Source organism: Cyprinodon variegatus, unplaced genomic scaffold (genome assembly GCF_000732505.1).
Source record: "Cyprinodon variegatus isolate N-32 unplaced genomic scaffold, C_variegatus-1.0 Scaffold1744, whole genome shotgun sequence".
NCBI classification, from domain to species: Eukaryota; Metazoa; Chordata; class Actinopteri; order Cyprinodontiformes; family Cyprinodontidae; genus Cyprinodon; species Cyprinodon variegatus.
The window spans coordinates 14,159-35,608 of NW_015152197.1; the positions used below are offsets into that span (position 1 = coordinate 14,159).

Below are 21,450 nucleotides of genomic sequence, written 5' to 3' on the forward strand. Positions count from 1 at the left end.
CCACAGCCCCTAACTTTGGAACATAAGCCTCATCTACACTGAGCTCTGCAGGAGAAAATTAAAAACGTCTTTCATTCTCCCCTCTCCTCTTCAGTTCTCCAGTTTGTGATGCAGCAGCAGGAGGAGGAGAGAAGAGGAGGAGGTGCTTTGCTCCGACTCCTTTCCAGAGGGCAGTTTTCCATTATTCCATTTTAGTTTTTCCAGGTTATTTTCCAGACAGAGAGACAAGGGTCAGCTCCTGAGGGTAGAAATGTGACATGAGCGGCTCCGACAGGCGGAGTGAATCTCCCTCCTCTATCCCTGCCCAACGTCTGCATCCTTTTCTGTCTCTCACTTACAAGCAACAGCACCCACACAAATATTGGCAGAGTTTACCTGTAAGCTGTGGGACACTCCTCTGAGCCAATAAGAAAATCACAACAGGAGGTAAGCAATGTTAGAGAAGATGACAGAATAACAGCTTTTTATATCACTATACTAGTGCGTTATAAGCATTCGACACATTATTTTAAAAACATAACCAGTTATAGTTTCAGGTTTTCCTAACAAGTAACAACTACAAGGCAAAGTAATTATTCTGTTACTTTCAGTGATCTAAAATGTTGATGAATTTGGATTACTCTCCTGTTATTAATACATTAAATAAAACTATAAGTTCAATTTACAAATATAAAATGGCCAATAATGATACCAATCAATAATTTAACTAATAAAAATGGACTGCATCTGTAAACATTATACACAAATCTACACCATGCTAGTGTTAATGGGAAAAGTGAGTCGAAACATTTATTGATTGCAATTTAATTGGGTTGTTATTAGTGTTGCACTGATACCGATACCAGTATGGGGCGGGGCCCCGATCCAGCGCTAAAATGGTGGTATCGGTATCAGCGAGTACCAACAAATAAGGCACCAATACCATTTTTAGAGCCAAAAGTTTATTCAACTATTGTCACTCATTCCAGGTAGGCAATTAAAGTTCTACTGGATTCACTTTGCATTAGTCTTTTTCCTGCTTTACAAAGGTAGGCAGCAGTTTGACAAAGCCATGATGGCAATTATTTAACATCCAAGTAGTATACAGTTCTTCATATATACACACACATCAATTTCAAACAGATGGTATCGGCCAATACTGCACAGCCAGGTATCGGGGCCAAAAAATGGCATCAGCACAACACTAGTTGTTATGATTATCACCTTTACTGTTGAGAATTGAAGTATAATGAAAATGAGATGCTTTGTATTAATGCACCTTAATGTGCTTTGATAGATATAGAGTAAGTACAACAAGAATATATCATGTATTTTAAGCTAATCAACAACAATGATTATAAAGGGTGTTACAGGAGCATTCCATAAGCCAGGTAGAATGCAGGTCCAGTGTCTTGGTCTTACTCAAAATAAGCAATTTATGCAGGTGATTTTTAGTATATCCACTAAAGAAGTAAAGGGATATGTATTGGAAAACATCCAGTAAAAAAGTCAGTGTTGTGTAAGTGTCAGACAATGACAGGTGCTCTGTTAGAGTAGACTCTAATAGCTGAAGGGATGAGGTCTTTGGTCCTGGTCATCATTTAAAAACAGGGATTTTTCATTTGACTTCAACAGGTGTATTGTTTCATATATTTATGCTTCTAGTTTAGGATAAAAACAACCAAATAACTGAAAACCACATCCATTTCCTTCAAAGTTACTATTACATGTTTTGTTCTGTCACATCAAATCCCCAAAATTCATAAAAAAAAATCAGTTCCAACTTGACAAAATCTAACAAATTCTCAGTATATGAACACATTTAATTAGCACCGAGGAGAAAAACAAATAAAGAAGGGAAAGTTACACAAGTGTTCTCACTTTGGTAATGTGGAGAAATGTTTTTTTGTTTTTTTCCTTTTTAGTAGGATGACCAATGACCACAAATCACCAACAGCTGGTGTCATATTGTAAAGCTTAACCTGTTGACAGGTTTTTTCTAACCAGATGTTATGTAACAGGAACAGCCTAAATAGCTTCCTGCCTCTGGTTTGGGGGAGTTTGAGAAAGAAAAATATATCCCAGGGCCTTTACAGAAAAGAAAGGAAATTTTTTTTAAAGCAGTGACGTTAAATCAATCAATTAATCAATAAAAAAAAAAAAAAATAATCTGTCTAATTAGTTAACGCACGAGGCTCCAGTAAAAATAACACATTTACACATTTTTTGACGGCAAAACGTGTTAAACTCCCCTTTGTTTATATAAAGCAGATGAACCTTTACCATCAGTATTTTGTGATTATTTGCTGCATGCCTGCACAGCAATGCTTCCCTGTGAGCTTTGCTGCAGCGCCTCACAGGTCCCACTTCTAACAGTGAAACGTTTTCAGAGGTTAGTATCGTCAATCTTTCTTCATTCCATGCTGAGTAAGCTCCATGATCCCTCATGGTGAATGAAGCTGCCCAATTCAATGCTGCTGTTATATATGTCTTACATTATACATACACAGTGTACAGTAAGGTGAATCAGAGGGTAATTTTAAAGTCTTTAATACCCTGAGGGTGCTGCTGCTCTTAACTCAGCCCTAAACACAAACTTTAGTTGTAGCCTGATTTGAAATGACAAAAAATATAAAATATTCATTTTTTTTTGTATGAAGAATGCTAGAAATACTACCCATTTACTGCAAAAGTGGAAAAGTAAAGTGACCATTCTATTCATAGGTGCATGACAATAAGTATTCATTCATTTATTTATTTTATTGCCATCCCCTTGGGGAGCAGTGGGCTGCCATTGTGCAGCGCCCAGTGAGCAGCATGGGGGTTAAGGGTCTTGCTTAGGGACCCAGAATGGTAGTCTATGGGAGAGGGTCTTTAACTCAGAACCCCAGGATTCCAAGCGCAATGCCCTAACCACTAGGCCGCCACCCCCCAAAGCTTTATTTCATACAGTATAAGTAAAAAAAAAATAAAAATACAGCATTCTCTTAATTTATTTTCCAGCTGCTTCTTTTTTCCTACTACAAACTTTTAATCAAGATTATTAGTCATACAAAGGTAAATTGTTTAAAATAACAGAACCTTTCATTATTCTGCCCTTTGTGGACTTTTTGGTACTATTTATGTTTCTTTTTGAGTTTTAAGTTACACTTAAATTTATGTCATTCAGTGGTTTCCTGGTCATTGGCTTCTTTTCCACCTTGTGTCAATCTAGTTGTTTTCTAGTTATATTTAAGCAGTGTTGTATTTTATGAGTTCCTCTCTGTTGCCCCCTTGTGCCAGTCTCCCTTCCATTAGCTCCCTTCTAGTTGCTTCCATTAACACCTGCTCCCAATCAGCTGATTAGCCCATTCTTTGTTCTGTCTCACATGTATACACCTCCTGTTCAATTCCTCATTGCTGGATCCTCATCATTCTTTAGGTTTATTCTTCCCTGGTGTCTCCTAATTTTTTGGTTCTCCAGTTTTCTTCATTAAATTTTGCAAGTAATCATCTCTGCTTCTTCTACTCTGCACTTTGGTCCACTACAAAATCCACCAACCCTGACAAAACCTTTGCATTAAAGTAACTCACTCTCCTCCACAGAGACCTATCTATAAATTTAAAGCATATTTCCAGAGTATAAATATTATTGAGCCACAGGGGGGCAGAAATGAATGACTCTTCTTCCTAATTACATCTGTTATGAAATGTATTGAATTAACTGATTACAGAAGGAATTATAATTATAAACAGTTTTTTTTCATATAATACGTACATAAATGTTTGCCAGATTTTTCAGGATTTGGGTGTTTTTTCCTCAATCTTTTCCCAACATTTTTGCTCCTGAGTCTATAAATTATGCTGAACATAAAACAACAAAAAACAAACTAAGAGAGAAAACGGACTTCTCTGTAACCATCAATGGTTAATTTACTGAATTAAAAGTAAATTGGGTAAGCTTTACAAATGCTAAACAAAAATAGATATTGCGCATGCTAAACACCACATGTGAACCAGCAATGCATGTTTTTAGCAGCTCCTGCCCAGATGGATAAATCATTAACAGGCTTAACTCCATGCTGTTGGCCCTAGTCATCAGTTAAATGTTGATTGACAGGACTTTCAGATCAGTTTTCATTTCTCCTTGGCTTTTATTAAGATCTCCTTCCAAAAAGGTAAAAAAAAAAAAAGTCCACTGGACTTTTTTTCCAGGTTTGAAGATGTTTTTCAATTTCAATTCATTTCTGGATGGGTAGTGAAAAATCTTCAAACTCGGTAATCAAGTCCAGTGGATTGTTTTTTTAAATAAAATAACTTTTTTTGGAATGTCTATGAGCTGGATGACAGAGAATCGTCACCAGCACTTTATTAAGGTTTGAATTTGCATGTCGGGTTCAGATGGTCTCCACATCCAGACAATATGAATTCATGTATTAAGAATCACTTCATAGGTAAACATGAGCACCAAGGATGTAATTAATGAGCTAAAAGACTGCTGAGTACAGCTGGCAGTTTATTTATAAGGCACTGATCCACAACACATGTATTTTCAAGACACTTTACAGAGAAAAAACAGTCAGATTAGTGAAAAGTTTCTACCCAGGAAAAGCCTTTAATTGCAAAGAGACATCCTCCTCCTGTATGAGCATGTGGCGACAGTAAATATTCAGATGTATTGCGTCTGACTCTTCTGGAATCCAACACACAGAGCGCGCATGCAGTGACAGTGGAGAGGAAGAACTCCCTTTTAACAGGAAGAAACCTCCAGCAGAACCAGGCACAGTGTGAGTGGCTGAGTCTGACTGGGGTTCAAAAAGAGATTAAGAATTAAAAGCACTGCTGGCTTACTTACTGTTTGTGTTTCTTCAAACTTCCATCATCTAGTCCGAAAATCATTACCAAACAAAAGACAATAGCAGAAGAAGCTGCTCATCTGACTTTTAATTCCTCATAATAATAATAATAATAATAATAATAATAATAATAATAGATTAGTAATAGTAAGCTCAGACTGAACCAAAAGATGCTGTAAAACTTTTGAGAATCAGGTGAGAATCAGGCAGCTCAGAATATAAACTGGACTGTGAAACGTCTGGAAGCATTTTATTTGTTTCACAGCAGAGAGCTGACTGAGCTGGCTGTAGATTCCCTTTGACATGGACTGTCTCTCCAATTGTTCCGAGTCTCTGTTGCTATGAGGCACCTTCACTCAGTGAGGACTATTGGCCAGAATACAGACCTCATTACATTCGTTATCTCTGGGTGTATGTGGGTGTGTTGCTTTCATATTCCTGTGGGCACTTAAAACATGCCAGCCCCAGGGATGATTTTGTCTAGTCCAGACCTCTCTCTGAGGATGAAGCTTTGGTTTTAGGGTGTTGGTTAAGTTGCTTTGGTTCAAGGTTGGGGTGATGGGCTGTGGACAATGTAATGTGGGTAAGTGTCCCCATGGGGATAGCAGAACTACCAAATGCTTGTGTTATATAAGACAGCTGTTCATGTGGCGATAATCTAATCATTCCCATGACTGAGTCAAGTGGAGGCGAGGGCCTCTTGAACTCATCCTCTGTGCTCGTCTCTCTCTTCCTCTGTAACTAGTTTCTACCTCGTGTGTTTCTACTCTCTGACCACATTCTGCTTTACTGCACTTTCCTCTATAATGTACAACCTGAATTCCTTTGAAACTTGGACATTTAGAAAATCACATAAAAACAGAATGAGTTGGGAGAGATCGGTTATTTAACCAGAGCTGCAGGTTAAAGGGATCCAGAGCTTCTGTCCTGCAAAAGTTAGATGCATCCCACCTCCAGCGCAGCTGAATGAATTGAATAGTGCAGGATCTCTATTGTAGCTCTGGACTGATCCCTCACCTTATGATGCCCTACAAGGGCATGAATGCATCTACAAATGGATACTGATCCTCTTGAACTTCTTATATTTTCTTTTCTTAAGGAGTTGTGGTGGCCTAGCGGTTAGGGCATAGAGCTTGGAATCCCGAGCTTGTGAGTTTGAAACCCACTCCCATAGACTGCCTCTCTGGGTCTCTGAGCAAGACTATTGCTCCCAACGATGGCAAACCACTGCTTCCGAGGGGATGGGTTAAGTGCAGAGGTAAATTTCTCCAATGTGAGATCAATGAAGTTAATTAATATTATTTTCATTGTACCAACAGTTGTTGCATTCTCATCAAGCTGCTTGCCAATATCCTGTTGCTCATCAATGCCTTCTACAGCTCTCTGGTCTTGTTCATTATGATAAGGTTTGGTTTTAAGTGAGTTTGTAAACAGAAGTCTTTTGCACGGTTGTAAAAAGGGTTAATTAATATGGATGATCAAAGAAGAGGAGAGCTTTTTATAAAAAAAGGACCAGATATATATAGGTAGCTGATTTTTGGCCATAACACCTGGAATGATAACCTGCAAACTGTTTTTTTAATTTTTTTATTATTATTTAACCAGACTAATTTTATCCAACATTAAAATTAGTTTAATGACCTGAAACATTGAAGTGCTGCAAAAAAGTGAAAAAAAAAAATAATAAAAACGAGAGGAATAAACAAAGGAGTAAACAACTTTATCAAAACACATACATGTGCAGTTTTGTTTTGAGTCAAGTTGTGCAAACTGTTGAAAGCTTATTCTCATGACTAGTGGCTTTCATTAAGCTCCGCCTATCCACTTTCTGATGTCCCCCCTGTACAAAGGGATTTTGAATCATTTGACATAAAGAAAATAGCAATGCCAAACTTTATTCCTGCAGGACTGACGCTGCACCACAAATATGTCAAATCAGAAAGCAGAAAAAAAAATACCCAAATGCAAGGTTTTCAAACACAGTTTCACATGTGTTGCATTGTTCCAACAGTTACAACCAGAAGCAGGTGCTCCACATTTGGAAATGTTACATCACCACATCCCCTGACTCAATGGACTCCATTAGCACCCCTTTAGAAGGCTGAGTTCAGCTAATTTTGCCACTCAGAGACGCAGCTGTGTGTTGCTGTCAGGGCTGCTTGGAGCCACTTTGTGCAGTTATTACTACTGCTCTCTTGGGCCCAGTTGGAATCAGTGGAGTGTAAAGGAGAACTCTATTGGCATGCACTACAATGGCTTTTGGCCAGAAGAACAAGAGAAGCTAGAGTTTAGTTTTAATTGTGTAAGCCTGGTTGCATTTTTGAAATATATCCAACAACATATAATTTCATTTAAGTTTAATTATTTTATTTTAATAAAAGATGAACCACCAACCCTTGAAATTGTAAGGTTGTTAAATACTTTATATATACCTATATTCTGTGTTTATGGATTGTTAGACATTTGTTTAGTAAAATCTAACCTTTTTTTACTCTTTTAAGATTAAACTGTAAAAATATTTCATCTTATAATTATATATAAATACATTACAACATAGCTGAGAGCTTTGAATTGAGTTACATCTTACTATGATTGCCATGTTGAGTTTCCATAACCTACTGAAATGAAGTGGATTAGGGGAAGAAGAACTATCTAAATTCAACATTCTTGGGGCTTTAATGTATTGTCATACTTTCACCTAGAAAAAGTTTGAATTTATGTCGACAAACTTATCATTTAAAACGGAAGTCAGTATGTTTATAGCCAGGTTTTCTCCAAATTTGATGCTGGAGAGTTGAATTAAAAAAAATAAAAACTTTGTGCATCCAAAGATAAGATTGTATACATGTTTAAACAAGATAGTTACAGATTTTAACTGAAGTCAATCACACAGTTTGGTCAGATTTATTGTGTTTATTCTGCCTCTGAAAACCTGATTCAGAAGGCTAAACGAGTGTATTGCAGAGGCACAGTGGCAGTCATCAAAGATTTCAACAGAAAATCAAAAAACTAAACCTAAAGACAAGTTCACCACCAATATACAGATTAGACAAATTCAAATAAAGCACAACATGTTCTGTGAGTTCAAAAAGCTTTTGTTAATACAACACTTAAAATCAAAATGACTAAAAATGACAAAACTGATAGGATACATGCAGCAGGTCTGACTTGGTCTTCAGTAAAGTAAAAACAGAATCAACAGGTTTAATTAAAGTCATGTCACACATGTGATTGGACTTCGCTTAACCCAGCTGACCGTGCAGCAAAGGTTTTAAACCTTTAGATAGTCACACGCATAAATAAAGAAATAAATATTGAGTATATATGAGAAACCAAACACAAAAGAATAAAAAACGGAAGCCCTGAAGGGAACAAAATCGTTTCAAACTTTCTTTTTTCAATTTTTTTTTTCTGATTCAAACGAAATAAAAAAAAAAACATTTTTTGTCAGTAGTGAAAGCAAAGCAAATTCCTTTTGGATTTGACATTAACTACAGTAGATAAAATGTCTCTCCTAATATCTAAAAAATACAAATTCTATTCCATCATCAAAAAACAGACACACTGTTAATGTTGAAAATTATGACTGGCAAAAAAAAAAAAAATGTCATTTACTCCGCTCATTGACAGAAAACAGTGTATTATTACGGTATTACTAATGGGAAAAATGAAATATATCTATATTAATTATAACTCACAAAGATGACCTTAATTTTCAATTTCTAATTATGATAACACCACCAACATATTATGACCTTAGAGGTTGTTATTAAGGGAGAGCAGAAATATAATTAGTCCGTATTGATTAAAATAAATTGTATCCTTTCAGGGCTTCCATAGAGGCAACAACAGTTCCTATATCTTACAGCCACAAAGGTTTTACTTAACATGTTTGAGTTTGATTTCTGAAGCAACAGACATAGACCTCAGCACAGGAGCAGAGGGATCCTTTTAAATTTATCAACATGTGCCAACTTCAAAGGTTAACCCCTTAAGAGATAAATCTGTAAGAAAAACACAGGAAGAGGCGGGTAGGTCAGCACCTAATAGGTTTACTTGGAGTTATTTGGCTTTGACTGATTTTACCAATAGGACAAAAAGCTAAGAACATAAAGTCTGACCTTATCAAAAAAAAAAAGTGACATTTCTCTAAAGGTTAAAGCTTCCATAGGTGTTATTTTTCTCTTTCATACCAACAGCTTGGGCATCCTTACACTTCGCAAATATGTACACACCAAACGGAGAAAAAGTATTCAGTGTTGTTACATGATCACAGGTTTGACCTCAGAACAATAAATCCTGAGATGATCTGCCAACATTAGTAAACCCAACAGATAAAGACGTCAAACCCACATTATTGCTGCTTGTGCCGTCTGATACGTTTCATGCTGCCGTCCATACTCTATCATCTTTTGTTATGTGATGCATTCAGATGAACTTAACAGTCTATGATCAGCTCAGCGTCTCAAAAAGCAGTCAGTTTCCTCCCAAGAAAAGAAAAAGTTTAAAACTTTAATGCCTGGATAAAACTATAGCTCCTTTGATCATCAACTCCTTGGCTAGCTGTAGTTGAGAAGATTTGGCAAAAAATTGAATAAAACTTGATTGTTGTAACAGAACAGTAAGACATTACAGAGAAACATGTAATTTTACTCCTTCAACAGTCAACAAAGTAAAAAGGTTTCCTCTGATTAGAAAGCCTTCACCTTTTCCTTATTAATAAAAAAAAACTAAACAAAAACTCTTATTGCAGCTCCTTATCCCAACCAGAGGATGGGGGCATCCCATACATCAGTAGAGGTATTAGTTCAGGTTAGTAGAACATTTCTCAAGGCATTCTACATAAACACATTTCAGGGGTTTTCAGTTGCCTCTTTGGTAAATCGCATCCATTCAGGACTGACTGTAGGACACCGCTCCTTGTGTCACCTTCCTATTTGAAGAGCTGCAGGTCAAGTCGGACCCACACCTCCCCTGTTGGAACTTCATGCAGTAGAAGACGCCGTGTCAAGGGTCCCTTATTTTCAAACTCTTTCTTTATGGTTGCCACGGGAACCTCCGTTCTCCCGAGAAATGCTGAGGAGAGAAAAATTATCTGATTTATAAGGAAACATTGAAGGTAAAAAGAAAACACATTCAATCTCACTTAAATCTTTTCACAGAACATAATTTTAATGGGATTTTATGGAGCAATTTGATAAAATTGAAATTTAAAAAAGTTGAGACATGGTTGAGCAAACGTGGCTACTACGGTGTGTCAATTTTACAGAAAGAACTCCATTTCATTCACACCCCCTCCATGCTTCTATGTTTACATCTGAGAGGAAGAAGAGGAATCCTTGTTTGCACATTCCCACAGAGCGATTTGCCCGTGACAGGCGACTGATTTTCTCCCGACCTCATGATTCCTGAAGGGGAGGTGGTCGTGAGAGGCTGATACCCCCTTGTTACCCCCTGTACACGACAGACGCACGATCAGGCTGAAAGATTGGCTGATCAAAAAATTCTTGCATGACTGTAAAGTCGGCCCAAAAAGTGAAAAAAAAGAATATATATCACACAGTGTAAGCCTGGCTTAAAGTAACCATTGGTCCCTTGGCTGTTGTTCTGATCAATGTGCAGCCACAACTCTCATTTAAAGCAGCTCACCATCTGGAGCAAACTGGTCTCTTTCAAAGATGGTGATGCAGAGGACATCTTGGTAGACATCTTTGATGTGAAACTGACAGTTGAAGCTCCATTTGGGGTTGATGGTGTCGTTGAGCGTCCTTGAGGTGAAGGTCTGAGGGCCCATGGTCACCTCGCAGTACGGATTAATTTTACCTGGAGAAGAGAAATATGAAAGGTCTGAGTAGGGAGTGGGGTTAGGTGGGGTGGGGGGTGGCATGTTGCAGGAGCAGGCAGAGATGAGGAAAAAAAAAAAACATTTACATGTTTAGACTCACCGTTTGGTTTTGTTGCCTTGAGTTCAGTGGCTTCTAAGATTGTTACGAGTAATCTTCCGATTCCAGTGGCCTTTATAGAGCGACCTGCCAACACGGATTAAACATTTAGGAAGGATCTACAGAGAACTACACAGAAAAACATGAATGCTGCAACAGACCAACCTTGATAAACCTTTTCTCTTTTTTTCTTTTCAGTCTCAATAAACTCCTCAGAAGCCACCTTTATCTTCTGAACCCAAGACGTCCTGATGAATGGAAAGCAGAGAGATTTAGTAAAACTGCTGAATTTCTGCATGAGGAATGCTTGTTTCGTCTGCAGCTACCGTTCGTTTATGTTGTCTGTCCTGAGTACGTAAACTTTGTCAATGTGGGAGATGTGGAAGATGGGCTCATCGCTGGATGGATCTGGAAGCTTCACCAAAACTTCATTCAGCAGCACAGGCTATGGGAAACAGAAGATGACTGTCATACATAAAGCATGCAAACACAACATGAAAATAAATAGAAATTCACACATTATCGTTACAAATTAATAATAATGATAATAATAATAAATGTATCTGTGCTGTGGAAGATGACTGCTCAACATAAAAAAAAAAAAACGGAATATAATTGTAAGAGTACCTTCCTGCACCCTCATAAGGCACCGCCATATATTCAGTCAACACAGGAGTTTCAAACCACACCTTAGTTTAATCATTCCAATTTCTTTTTATCTTCCTTTTAAATTATTTATTTTAAATTTAGGAAAAAGCTCCTCTCTTTTCCTCTCTGTATGCAGTTCTTTGTTTGCCTGATCACCCATAGCTGTGGCATTAAAACGCAGAATCACACATAAACTGCTAAGCTAACACTGGCCTGGACCATCAATTAGAGTAAAGCTGAAAACAGACTTTATAACACGATAGTATTTATCTCGTGTATTTACATAACAGCAGACATCTTAGACACTCACTGGGTGACAATAGAAACAGTATTTCTAAGGTGTGCTTATTTGAACTGGCTAAAAACGAGACGTCACATGAAGAAGAAACATCCGAAACTTCCTTAGGGGACTTGATATAGTCTTTCCTAATATTTTTGGATGTTGTAGTTACAAAGGTCATTTCTGTACAGGTTTCTTACTGGTTTGTATATCTTGAGCTGGACATTGTTCCTCTTGCTGAACAGTTTGTCAAGCCCTGAAGAGGTGAACTGCTTGGCCGCATGAGTTAAAAGCAGAAAGTCGTTGAAAAGGAAGGCCCAGAGCTCCTTGCTGCTTTTTGCCTTGTACATCTGCAACAAAAACAGGAAGTGATTAAAACAAATAATGAATATACTTGAGAAAAGTATATTCAAGACAATTTGTCTTAAGTGGAGGAGTTCAAGTATCTCGGGGTCTTGTTTACGAATGAGGGATAAATGGAGTTTGAGAACGACAGACGGATCGTGCAGCGTCGGCAGTCGTAGTGAAGAGGGAGCTGAGTCGAGGGGGCAAAGTTCTGGATTTACCGATCGATCCACGTTCCCACCCTCACCTATGGTCATGAGATATGGGTAATGACTTAAAGGAAGAGATCACGAATAGAAGCAACCAAAATCAGTTTCCTTCGCAGGGTGGCTGGGGACCACCCTGCATGTCCCATGGGGAGGAGGCCTCGTGGAAGGCCCAGGACACGCTGGAGGGACTATGTCTCTGAGCTGGCCTGGTGTCGACTCGGGGTCCCCCCAAGAGCAGCTAGAGGAAATGTGTGGGGATCGGGAAGTCTGGGCATCTTTGCTTAGACTGCTGCCTCTGAGACCCGGCCCCGGATAAGTGGAAGAAAATGGAATGAAATTCAGCGTGTGTGAGCTGTGATTGACACTCCATCAGACGCTCCTCTGGCTGTGATTGGTTGTTTTCACTCGTCCCGAATTATTCTTTCCAGATTGAAATACAGGCAGTAGGCGGGACCAATTGAAGCAGTTTTTTTCACAGGTTACATATCACATGTACTGCTGTCTCGGCATAGGGACAGTTTTAGCCAATATGACAAAAAAGTGATTTTTTAAAAACTTACAGACTTCAGCTTTAAGTGTGAATCTTCAATTTTCATGGTCATGAAAATAATCAAAAGTTTGGACAACCTTCAGATTCCAAGAGTTTTCGACACACACTACTATACATTGAAACACCGTAACGTTTTTGGCCCAATGCTGCTGAACCAGACAGCCCTGGATGATTTAGATAGAGATACTATAAGACTAATTAAAACAGGTTTGATGTTTCTTCTTAAACTGATTTTAGTCAGTTAATAATCCATTGTGTTGGAATTGGGAGTAAAACGCCCCATCAACTCTGGAGTCCATGCTCTAAAGAGATGTTTGCTCAAACTATCAAAAGCTGCTTTTTGCGTTAAAAACAAAAGACAGCAGACGATTATGTGCCACCTTGTTAATAAAAAAAAATATTCCTCCTTACCTGCTTAAATCACTCCTTCAGTAAACAAAGATAGGGCGTTACTCACCTTACCACTGTGCAGCAGTTTTCTGGGGCCCAAACAGTTTGTCAAAGAGTCAAAGCGTAAATTCTGTGAAAATTGATGCGTTCAATTATTTCTTTATTGTATTAGATGCCACTAGTGTATATAAGTTTGACTTTAGATACCTCAACAGCTCCGTCACACTGTACATGGTTCTGAATCCACTCAAGTCTTTCAGAGTTCTCCTTCTCCCTCACACCTTCGTTGACCTGCACACAAACATTCGTCGGCATTAAATTAAACACTGAACCAAGAAGACAAAGTTAAAGCTTGGTAATGAGGACATAATTAGCTCAGGAACCTGTTGACAGAGCTCCTCAGCCTTCTCAAGAGCCTCTTTCAGTGGTCCTCTGTCAGGATGGCCCTCTGCTGTGCACTCCAGGATCTAAACACACACAAATGGAGAATAAAACCAAATGGAAAGCATTTTTAATAATGGATCACACAGTCAGACTGTGAGGTAATAAACCTGATGACCTACGTTTTTAATGTGCAGTGGGTAGCGTGTGATCCTCTGCATGGGCTTCAGCAGGAAGCTGGACAATGGCATGCCTTTACATCTGTAGTCTGTTGCAATTTTCTAATCAAAATAAAGGGGGGTGTTAGCTGACATTGCTCCAACTTACAGCAAAACCATCTATCAGATTAAAAAAGTGATACCACTCATCCCAATGTTAGCACTGGTGGACACCACAAAGCAAACATTTCTAAAACATTAATTCCTCTCTGAAAAGGTTGCTCCATCACCACTTATCATTTCCTTACCTCCTCCTGTCTTTCCTGATTTTTTTCCCTTCCCACTCCCGCCTACCTTGAGGAACGCTTTGAAATCGGGCTCATTGTCAGTGCGGGTCTGGAGCAGCGCGGCACCGTTGAACTGGCAAGAGCAGAAGCTGATGTAGGGCTGCATGTGGGACAGCTCTGAGGCCAGGATGTCTCCAATCCTCTGCACTGGCATGTTGTCTCCACTAGCTTTCTTCCGACCTTGGAGAGCCCTAAATATATGACACATTATCATTTTTATCATAAAGTACTTAGTTCACATGGTCTGATTTATAGTTTTTCAGATGTCCTTATATAGCAAACTTAATGTCCATACTCATTAGGGGTGTGCAAAATAATCGTCATGATGATGCATCGTGATTCTAATTTTCATGATCTACTGCATCGAGTATTAATTTAAAAAAATGAGTAAATAAAATTGCATGAATGGTTGTCGAACATCAGCCAAAAACAAGTGTAATACAACTTCCAGTCCAGTAGATGTCGCTGCGGATGTGTTGATGCACACTGCCTTGTGTCACAAGCATTTCTACTGGCCGAGTCATTCAAAAACAAAACATGGAGGAGAAAATATTGCAATGCATCGCAATAATTCAAGTATCGTGATGCATCGTGATAGAATCGCATCGTGGCTCCTTTGGCAATACCCACCCCTAATACTCATTGGACTTATATTTGGCTTTTTTGCAATAGAATATATTATATATATCTTTTATATATATACCTTTAGCACACTTGTGACTTTTATTGAAAAGATGCTTGAAATGAAAGAGTGTGGAGAGAGAAGAGAGGCTGCAAATGACTGAAAACTGGGACTTAAACCCAGAACAACTATAGCCTCTGCACAAGGTATGTCTGCTCCATCAGTTTATTCACTTAGCCTCCTGTTGTTGTTGTTTTTTTCAAACAGCAAATACTTTGAGGTCTTTTTTTACTTAATAAGACAGGTCAGGGATAAGATTGTGAAATGTTTATATAAGAGTTTAGTCAAAAACAATATCCCGAGAAGAAGACATCTTCAATCTGTTCAGTCCTTAATCCAAAAATGGAAAAAGAACAAATTAGACCTTTATGGAAGGGTGGCAAAAACAGTCATTGTAGAGGAAAAACATTTCAGTTAGACTTGCTAAAAGCCTCATAGGTAACACCTTGTAGGAGAAGGTGTTCTGATCTGGTGAGACGCAAAGTAATTAATAGGCATAAATGGAAATGCTATGTAAAGGAAACGTTCACTCTGAAACACAGGGTTGGTAGTACTGTGAAGGCCTGTGGTCTTCAAGCAGAGACAGGAAAGCTGGTCAGTGAGATTACCGGTCTGAGGCTGTTTAATTTAATGTTCATTGATCATAATGGCCAAGTCAAAATGCAAAGAAGACTTGAACTTGATGTTCAGAAGGTCTCAATCTAATCAGAAGTGGCTTGTGCTGTTTTACGAAGAGAAATGGACAATTCCAGGCTGTAGATGAGCAACATTGGTAGAGACAAACCTAAGAAACCTGCAGCAGGAAAAGCAGCAGCTGGTTATAGGAAGCATTGCTTCAGGGAACTCCACTCTCAGTTATCGTTAGACGTTTCATATCTGCTGACTACATCCAGCAAATACTTACTTCACAAGTTTACTGTTGCAAGCCAGAAGTTCCCTCCAGTTGACAAAGATCATGGACATCTCCGAATCATTCAGCCGCCGTGACTCAGACATTGGCTTGTAGAAAACCTAGACACAGTAATAAGATTAATGTTTAGAAATTGAATATAGATTTCAGCAAAAAACAAAAAAAAAAAAAAAACTTAACAGCAAGTTAAATGTTTTATCCCATATTTTTAAATCATTTGTAGGATTTTTGTTTTTACCTCCAAAACCACCTGCAGGTCTTCCACATATCGCTCCTCTGTCTCTATCAGCTCATGGATGTAACCTTGTCTCTTCTTCTCCTGGGGGGTTAAGGAGTTCAGGCTAGTGGGGTCCGAACACCCTGCAGGACGGGAACAACAATCTTAACATTTCAACAACAAACTTAAACCTCTGCAGCACTTTAGGATAGAGTCATTATGGAAGCAAAAACCTGAGCTTGTTTCTAAAAAGTTGACAAAGGAAAAGAAGGATTTTAATCAGTAAATTAACACTTACCATGTATTAGACCATTTGGCCATTCTGAGAAACCCAAACAAAGTGACTGCTCATCACTAACATATCTACTGCTTTCTTCTCCCACACTAACCTCATCGTCCGTTTCATCCCAAAGCCTTAAAAACTGAAATCTGCTCTGTGAAGCCATTTTTCTTCCTCGTTAGGTTTTTATAGGTTTCTCTCAGTTTGTCTCCTGCCTGTCTCAGCTCATTTGCCCCTTATGCTCTAATCCCCTCGTAGCTCTGAAATCTGTTTTTCCAAAAACAGGAAGAGAGGTCCCACCTTTCTCCATAATCTCTCAGGTCTGTTTGTAGGGGATACAAGCTAAAAATATTTTTCCTTCTCTTGAAAAGAAATCTTGGGGGAAAGAAAATACATTTCTTAAAAATCTTTCCTGAAATATAAAAAAAACCTTTTAAATCAAAGGGGAAAAAATCCTGTAAACGACTGATAAAAATAATCAAGTAAAAGGGGAAAAAACATTTAAATACTACAGAGAATAAAGGCAAACACACAGAAAAGCTCACATAAGATACAATAAGAAGAAAAGTATTTAACTAAATGGTTTTTTTTAATACTTTATTTATAATCAGAAAAGAATATACTGGATTAAGCAGATCTGCAGAAATAGTTACAACACCCTGTACCGAATAGAAAAAGTCACACAATAACCTATTTTTGTTCTGTTAAAAGCTTTGTTTTTATGACACATTCAGCAGCTTTATTTCAATACGTTCTCCCAAGTTCCACAAAAAAAAAGAAAGTAGAAATGCAGCAACTTGTTTGTATCCAAAGACACTCTGCATTTTATAACTGATGATCTGTCAGACACAATTCAGTCAGAAAAACTCTTAACTTAAAATGGCAGATTTTTGTGTTCTAATAAAAGGAGACCATGATCGATCCTTTAAAATCTTTATCCACACCATCCGTCTGGAGTTGATCTTAATGTGTTTTTGGACTGAATGACAGAACATTTAAACTCCTCTACATCATAGCTGAAAAATAGGTACTCAAACGGTGGCTTAGATTTAGGTCTGGTCATAACTTTATCTATCTGTGCAGACAACCCAAGTCACTGAAGAAAAGTAACCTAAGGGCATGTCTCATCTTTAAACCTTGGACAAACAAACGGGGATTAATGGGAACTGGTCAAACATAGAACAGGAACTAGCCAGGAGCTAACTAACTGTTGCTCCTCCTTCAGTCTTTACAGCATCCCTGACCAGTTTTAACAACCAGCTTTCTTAAAATCATTGCTTTTTTATATATGGAAAAAATGTCATGTCATGAAAAAGGACCTGAATCTTTACATCTTGGTCTCACTTTAATTCTCCATCACAAGAACCTGCCATTTCAGGTCAGGTATAAAAAATTTTATACCGTTTGAAATTTATAAAGCCTTATAATGACTACTTTCTTCTGGCATTTTGAATCCATATATCTAAAAGATAAAATAATGTAGAGCAGCAGGAAATAATAACATAAGGTGCATCAGAAATTAAACTTTCACCACTGAAGGATTATTTCATCATCTGAAGAGGAAGATCTCCTGATTAAACAAAAACATTTTCAAAAACAACACCAATACCAGCTATGGCTTTTAAATGTATTAAAATGATCTGTGACCCTCACTGGCATTAAATCAACACACAATAGTTACAGTAACACTCAAAACTTACATTAGAAACCAAAGACAGAAAACTCATCTTAAAGCCAAATAGTAAATAAAAGATGGACGCAGCCACAACAGCATTCCTTTCCCTGAGTACCGATTTGTTTTTAAACCTCTGCAATCTCATGCACAAATGGTGCAGAGACTGACTTTGGTCTGCAAAAAGTCCCCTCTACATTATTGTTAGTTTTAATCTTTATTTGTTCATCGCTTGCTAAAAGAGAACCATAAAATAAGAGTTAAAGAATACTGAAATCCTACACTTGAAATTAGTGAGTTACAAAGATCTGAGGAAGAAGAAATGTCCTTTTCTGACTGGCCTTTTCACACAGTCTGTTCAAGGTGGGACTGAAGAGCCTTTGTTGCTTTTTGCCGTCTTGTTAGTAAGGTACGGAGGAGAACGAGGGGGGGATCAGAGTGTCCCTCTGAACCAGGAGATGTCACAGAGCGGCATCAACGCTTGTCTGTAAGAGAGCCAAGACAGCGGAAAACAAACCTCTAATCAGAGACGCCGTTTGGGATTCTGTGAAGTTTTATTACAGTGCCTTGCATTAGTGTTTACAGGCCAGAGAACATTTTCACATCATGTCCCATTACATCCACATAATTCAGGGTATTTCACTGGGAAACTATGAGACACAATTTAGTGCATAATTGTCAAGTTGAAAAAGAATGGTACATGTTTGGTTATGTATAAAAACCAACCTGCCCATTCTTTCAGAAGCAGCCCAGACTCACCAAGATTAAATGGAAATGCTGAGTTTTTAAACAGCAATTATGCTGGATTTAGGTCTGCTTTGATCTGGACCATTGCTGTCCTGTTGTTCTGGCTCAGTGTGTCTTATACTTCATCCTGGGCTCATGTATTTTGCAACATGTGACTAGTTTTCCTTTAGGACTGATCAGTATATAACTCTGACCAGCTTCCCTGTCCTTTTGCATGAAGCTTTTGTGTACACAAAACACACACAACTAAATATTGTGCTGTTAATAGATTTTCTTTCACCTGTGCCATGGCCACATGCAGCATGACCACAGTACGGCGGAACAATCAGATTCATTGATGACTGACATGAACAATTAACTGGCAGCAATTTATACATATTTTGGCATATCAGATGACATTTTTTTCCTCTGTAAATATGCTAAATTACTGATAAAGTAGCACATTCTGAGCATAACATTTAGTTTTTTATGTTTTAGAATTTTTGATGCTTTTAAAATTAGCAACAAATATTGTTTTGTTTTTTTTGTTTTTTTTTAAGCTCAAACTCTTTGTTATGAAGGTAATCATTATGCAAATCGATTAATCTGTCGATTGTTTGATTAATCGATTAATAATTGGATAGCCAAAGGTTCCTTAAAGAAGATTTACAAAATCAAACCAGATGAAACTAAAAATTTTTCACTTGAGGAGTTCTGGATAGAGCATATTGACAGACGAAAAATCCTTTTTTATCTTAAATGCAAAATTTGTTTCTATTTTTTTATAAATAGTTTATTTATATATATATATATTTTTTTTACAATAAGTAGGTTGCTCTGGCAACTTTTTAGTGTCTCTACACTCCAGTTAACGACTAATCGATTACTAAATTAGTTGACAATTATTTCAATTATTGATTAATCCGATTGTTTCAGCCCTAATTTTTTTACTAACAATATATCTTTAAATTAATGAAAATATGTAAATTGTTAGATGAATTAATAATAAATAATCCATAGCTGCAGCCCTACTCCAGAGCTGCAATGAGATTCTTGGCTGTCTGAGGAATGATCTTCTTTCCCTTTTTCTCAGTTTAGGGCATGATATTTTAGGTATAATTAGGGTCCGTTTAAAGGTTGGGTTGGAGTTTAATAATTATGCTATGCTTTAGACTTCACAACTTCTCCCCACCCTGTCTGCCGGGTCCTTTTTATCTTCATGATGCCATTTATTCCCTAATAAACCTCTGAGGCCTTAGGGGAATGGCTGGATTTGAATAGATGACTTCTATCTAAGTGGTATTGGAATGAAAGAAGCTCAACTCACATTTAAGCCTAACTTTTTAACTTCACATCAAATCACAACAAACAGTAACCACTGAATTATGTGGATGTACAGGGCAAAAAATGTGTTGAAAAGTATTCCATTTTGAAAATACAATGATGGGCTGCATGCGTTACCTGGGTGAAAATAACCAAATATGGAGGCTGTGGCTCCATCAGGTGTCTACTTAATTTTACCTTGGAGCTAAAGCTGTGTGAGAAGGCCAAGGGCTGTCAGACAACCTTCCCTCAGTCTTCACACATAAAACGCCACCTGCTGGCAAAAGAAGAGAATGCAGTCTTCTGCATCCCTTCTAATGAACAACAAAGGGGCAAGAAGGCTATGTCCATCTTTTACGTACAATCTATGGCTAACCCATTAGTTAAACTATTCCCTCTCTTTCTTCTCAATTGTTTTATATTTTTTAATTGTTCCAAGATGTCAAACATCACAAGGTAAGACCGCATTTGGATGAAACAAGACAAATGAAAAGAAAGGAACGAAGACAAGCGACAGAGAAACCCACTATCGCTCTATTTAACACACCTTTCCCTAGATTTAGCCACACCGGTGCAAATAAAACAAAAACAGCTGCAAAAATCAAAGGCACAGAGATTTCAACAACCCAGAGAATCAACACAGTGAGCCAAAAATCAGCCAAAGACCCACTTTTTTATATAAAGAAAGACATTTCTGCTCTTTCTGGTTTCTCCTTATATGGTTAATTTGAAGTCGGTTAAATTAGAAGTCAAAAAGTCCAGATTCCCGCCCCATCAAAGCAACAGAGTGAGATAGTGGGTCTCTGTGGCCTGAAGGAGGAGCAGAGGTGGAGGAGGAAGAGTCTTTCTACCACCCTGAAAGGATAAAGACAGAAAGAGGGAAGGAGGTATAGAAGGTAGAAAGGAAGGAGGAAATAAGAGGAAAACAATGGAATGGTCAATGAGAAGAAAGGAAAATCGAATGGACAGTTTTTGATCAGGAATGATTAGTGATTCCATGTAGGGTTTGATAAATCAGCAGTGTTGGGGGATCCGAAGAAATATAGAAGAACCTCTGTTTCAAAACAAGCATGATTGTTTTTATTTCTTTAGCCAAGATTTAAGTTTTACTCACACTTGTGGCTGGGTTCACCATCCGTCGTCATCTGGACGTAATTGAAGGGGAACAGACCAGTGACCCCATTAACTTCACCCTTCCACCAGTCAGGGTTGCTCTTGTCTAAAACATTGATCAGTTGCCCTTTAGAGAAGCTCAGCTCGTCCTGGTTGGCGGCTACGTAGTCGTATATGGCGATCACTTGACACACTGAACGAACAAAAGAGCATGTGTTATTATAATCCTTGTTAATATAATCCCTACATTGCACCCAGAGCTGCTGTTTCCTACCAGTCTGTTGGGCTGGAGTAGATTTGCCGCTGTTCGATCCCAATATTTTAACATTAGAGGCAGGGAACCAGCCTTTCTGGCGTCTCTTGCCGCGTGCCTGAGGAAAAAAAAGGGGAGGGGAGGAGGGGGTTAATTGTATAAACCAAACAGATAGATCATGTATCACATTATATCAAATAAACAAATATA

General features: G+C 38.0%; 1 protein-coding gene across 2 annotated transcripts in view; it reads right to left on the reverse strand.

Moving 5' to 3' along the window:
* Nucleotides 1-8,577: 8,577 nt before the first annotated feature.
* The window catches only part of LOC107104443 (intersectin-2-like), a 43,431-nt gene continuing 30,558 nt past the window's right edge, over nt 8,578-21,450 (reverse strand). The window contains exons 26-40 of one of the 2 annotated variants that reach the window (XM_015404440.1): nt 21,262-21,358; nt 20,989-21,180; nt 15,895-16,016; nt 15,651-15,757; nt 14,072-14,255; nt 13,742-13,840; nt 13,562-13,645; nt 13,386-13,469; nt 13,246-13,308; nt 11,885-12,034; nt 11,083-11,201; nt 10,922-11,004; nt 10,760-10,843; nt 10,464-10,637; nt 8,578-9,890 (exon numbers count right to left, since the gene is read on the reverse strand). In XM_015404440.1, the coding sequence (XP_015259926.1) occupies nt 9,748-9,890; nt 10,464-10,637; nt 10,760-10,843; nt 10,922-11,004; nt 11,083-11,201; nt 11,885-12,034; nt 13,246-13,308; nt 13,386-13,469; nt 13,562-13,645; nt 13,742-13,840; nt 14,072-14,255; nt 15,651-15,757; nt 15,895-16,016; nt 20,989-21,180; nt 21,262-21,358 (1,785 nt within the window). In that variant the 3' untranslated portion in view covers nt 8,578-9,747. The remainder of the gene's footprint in view (nt 9,891-10,463; nt 10,638-10,759; nt 10,844-10,921; nt 11,005-11,082; nt 11,202-11,884; nt 12,035-13,245; nt 13,309-13,385; nt 13,470-13,561; nt 13,646-13,741; nt 13,841-14,071; nt 14,256-15,650; nt 15,758-15,894; nt 16,017-20,988; nt 21,181-21,261; nt 21,359-21,450) is intronic. The other variant, XM_015404442.1, reaches the window with a different exon arrangement.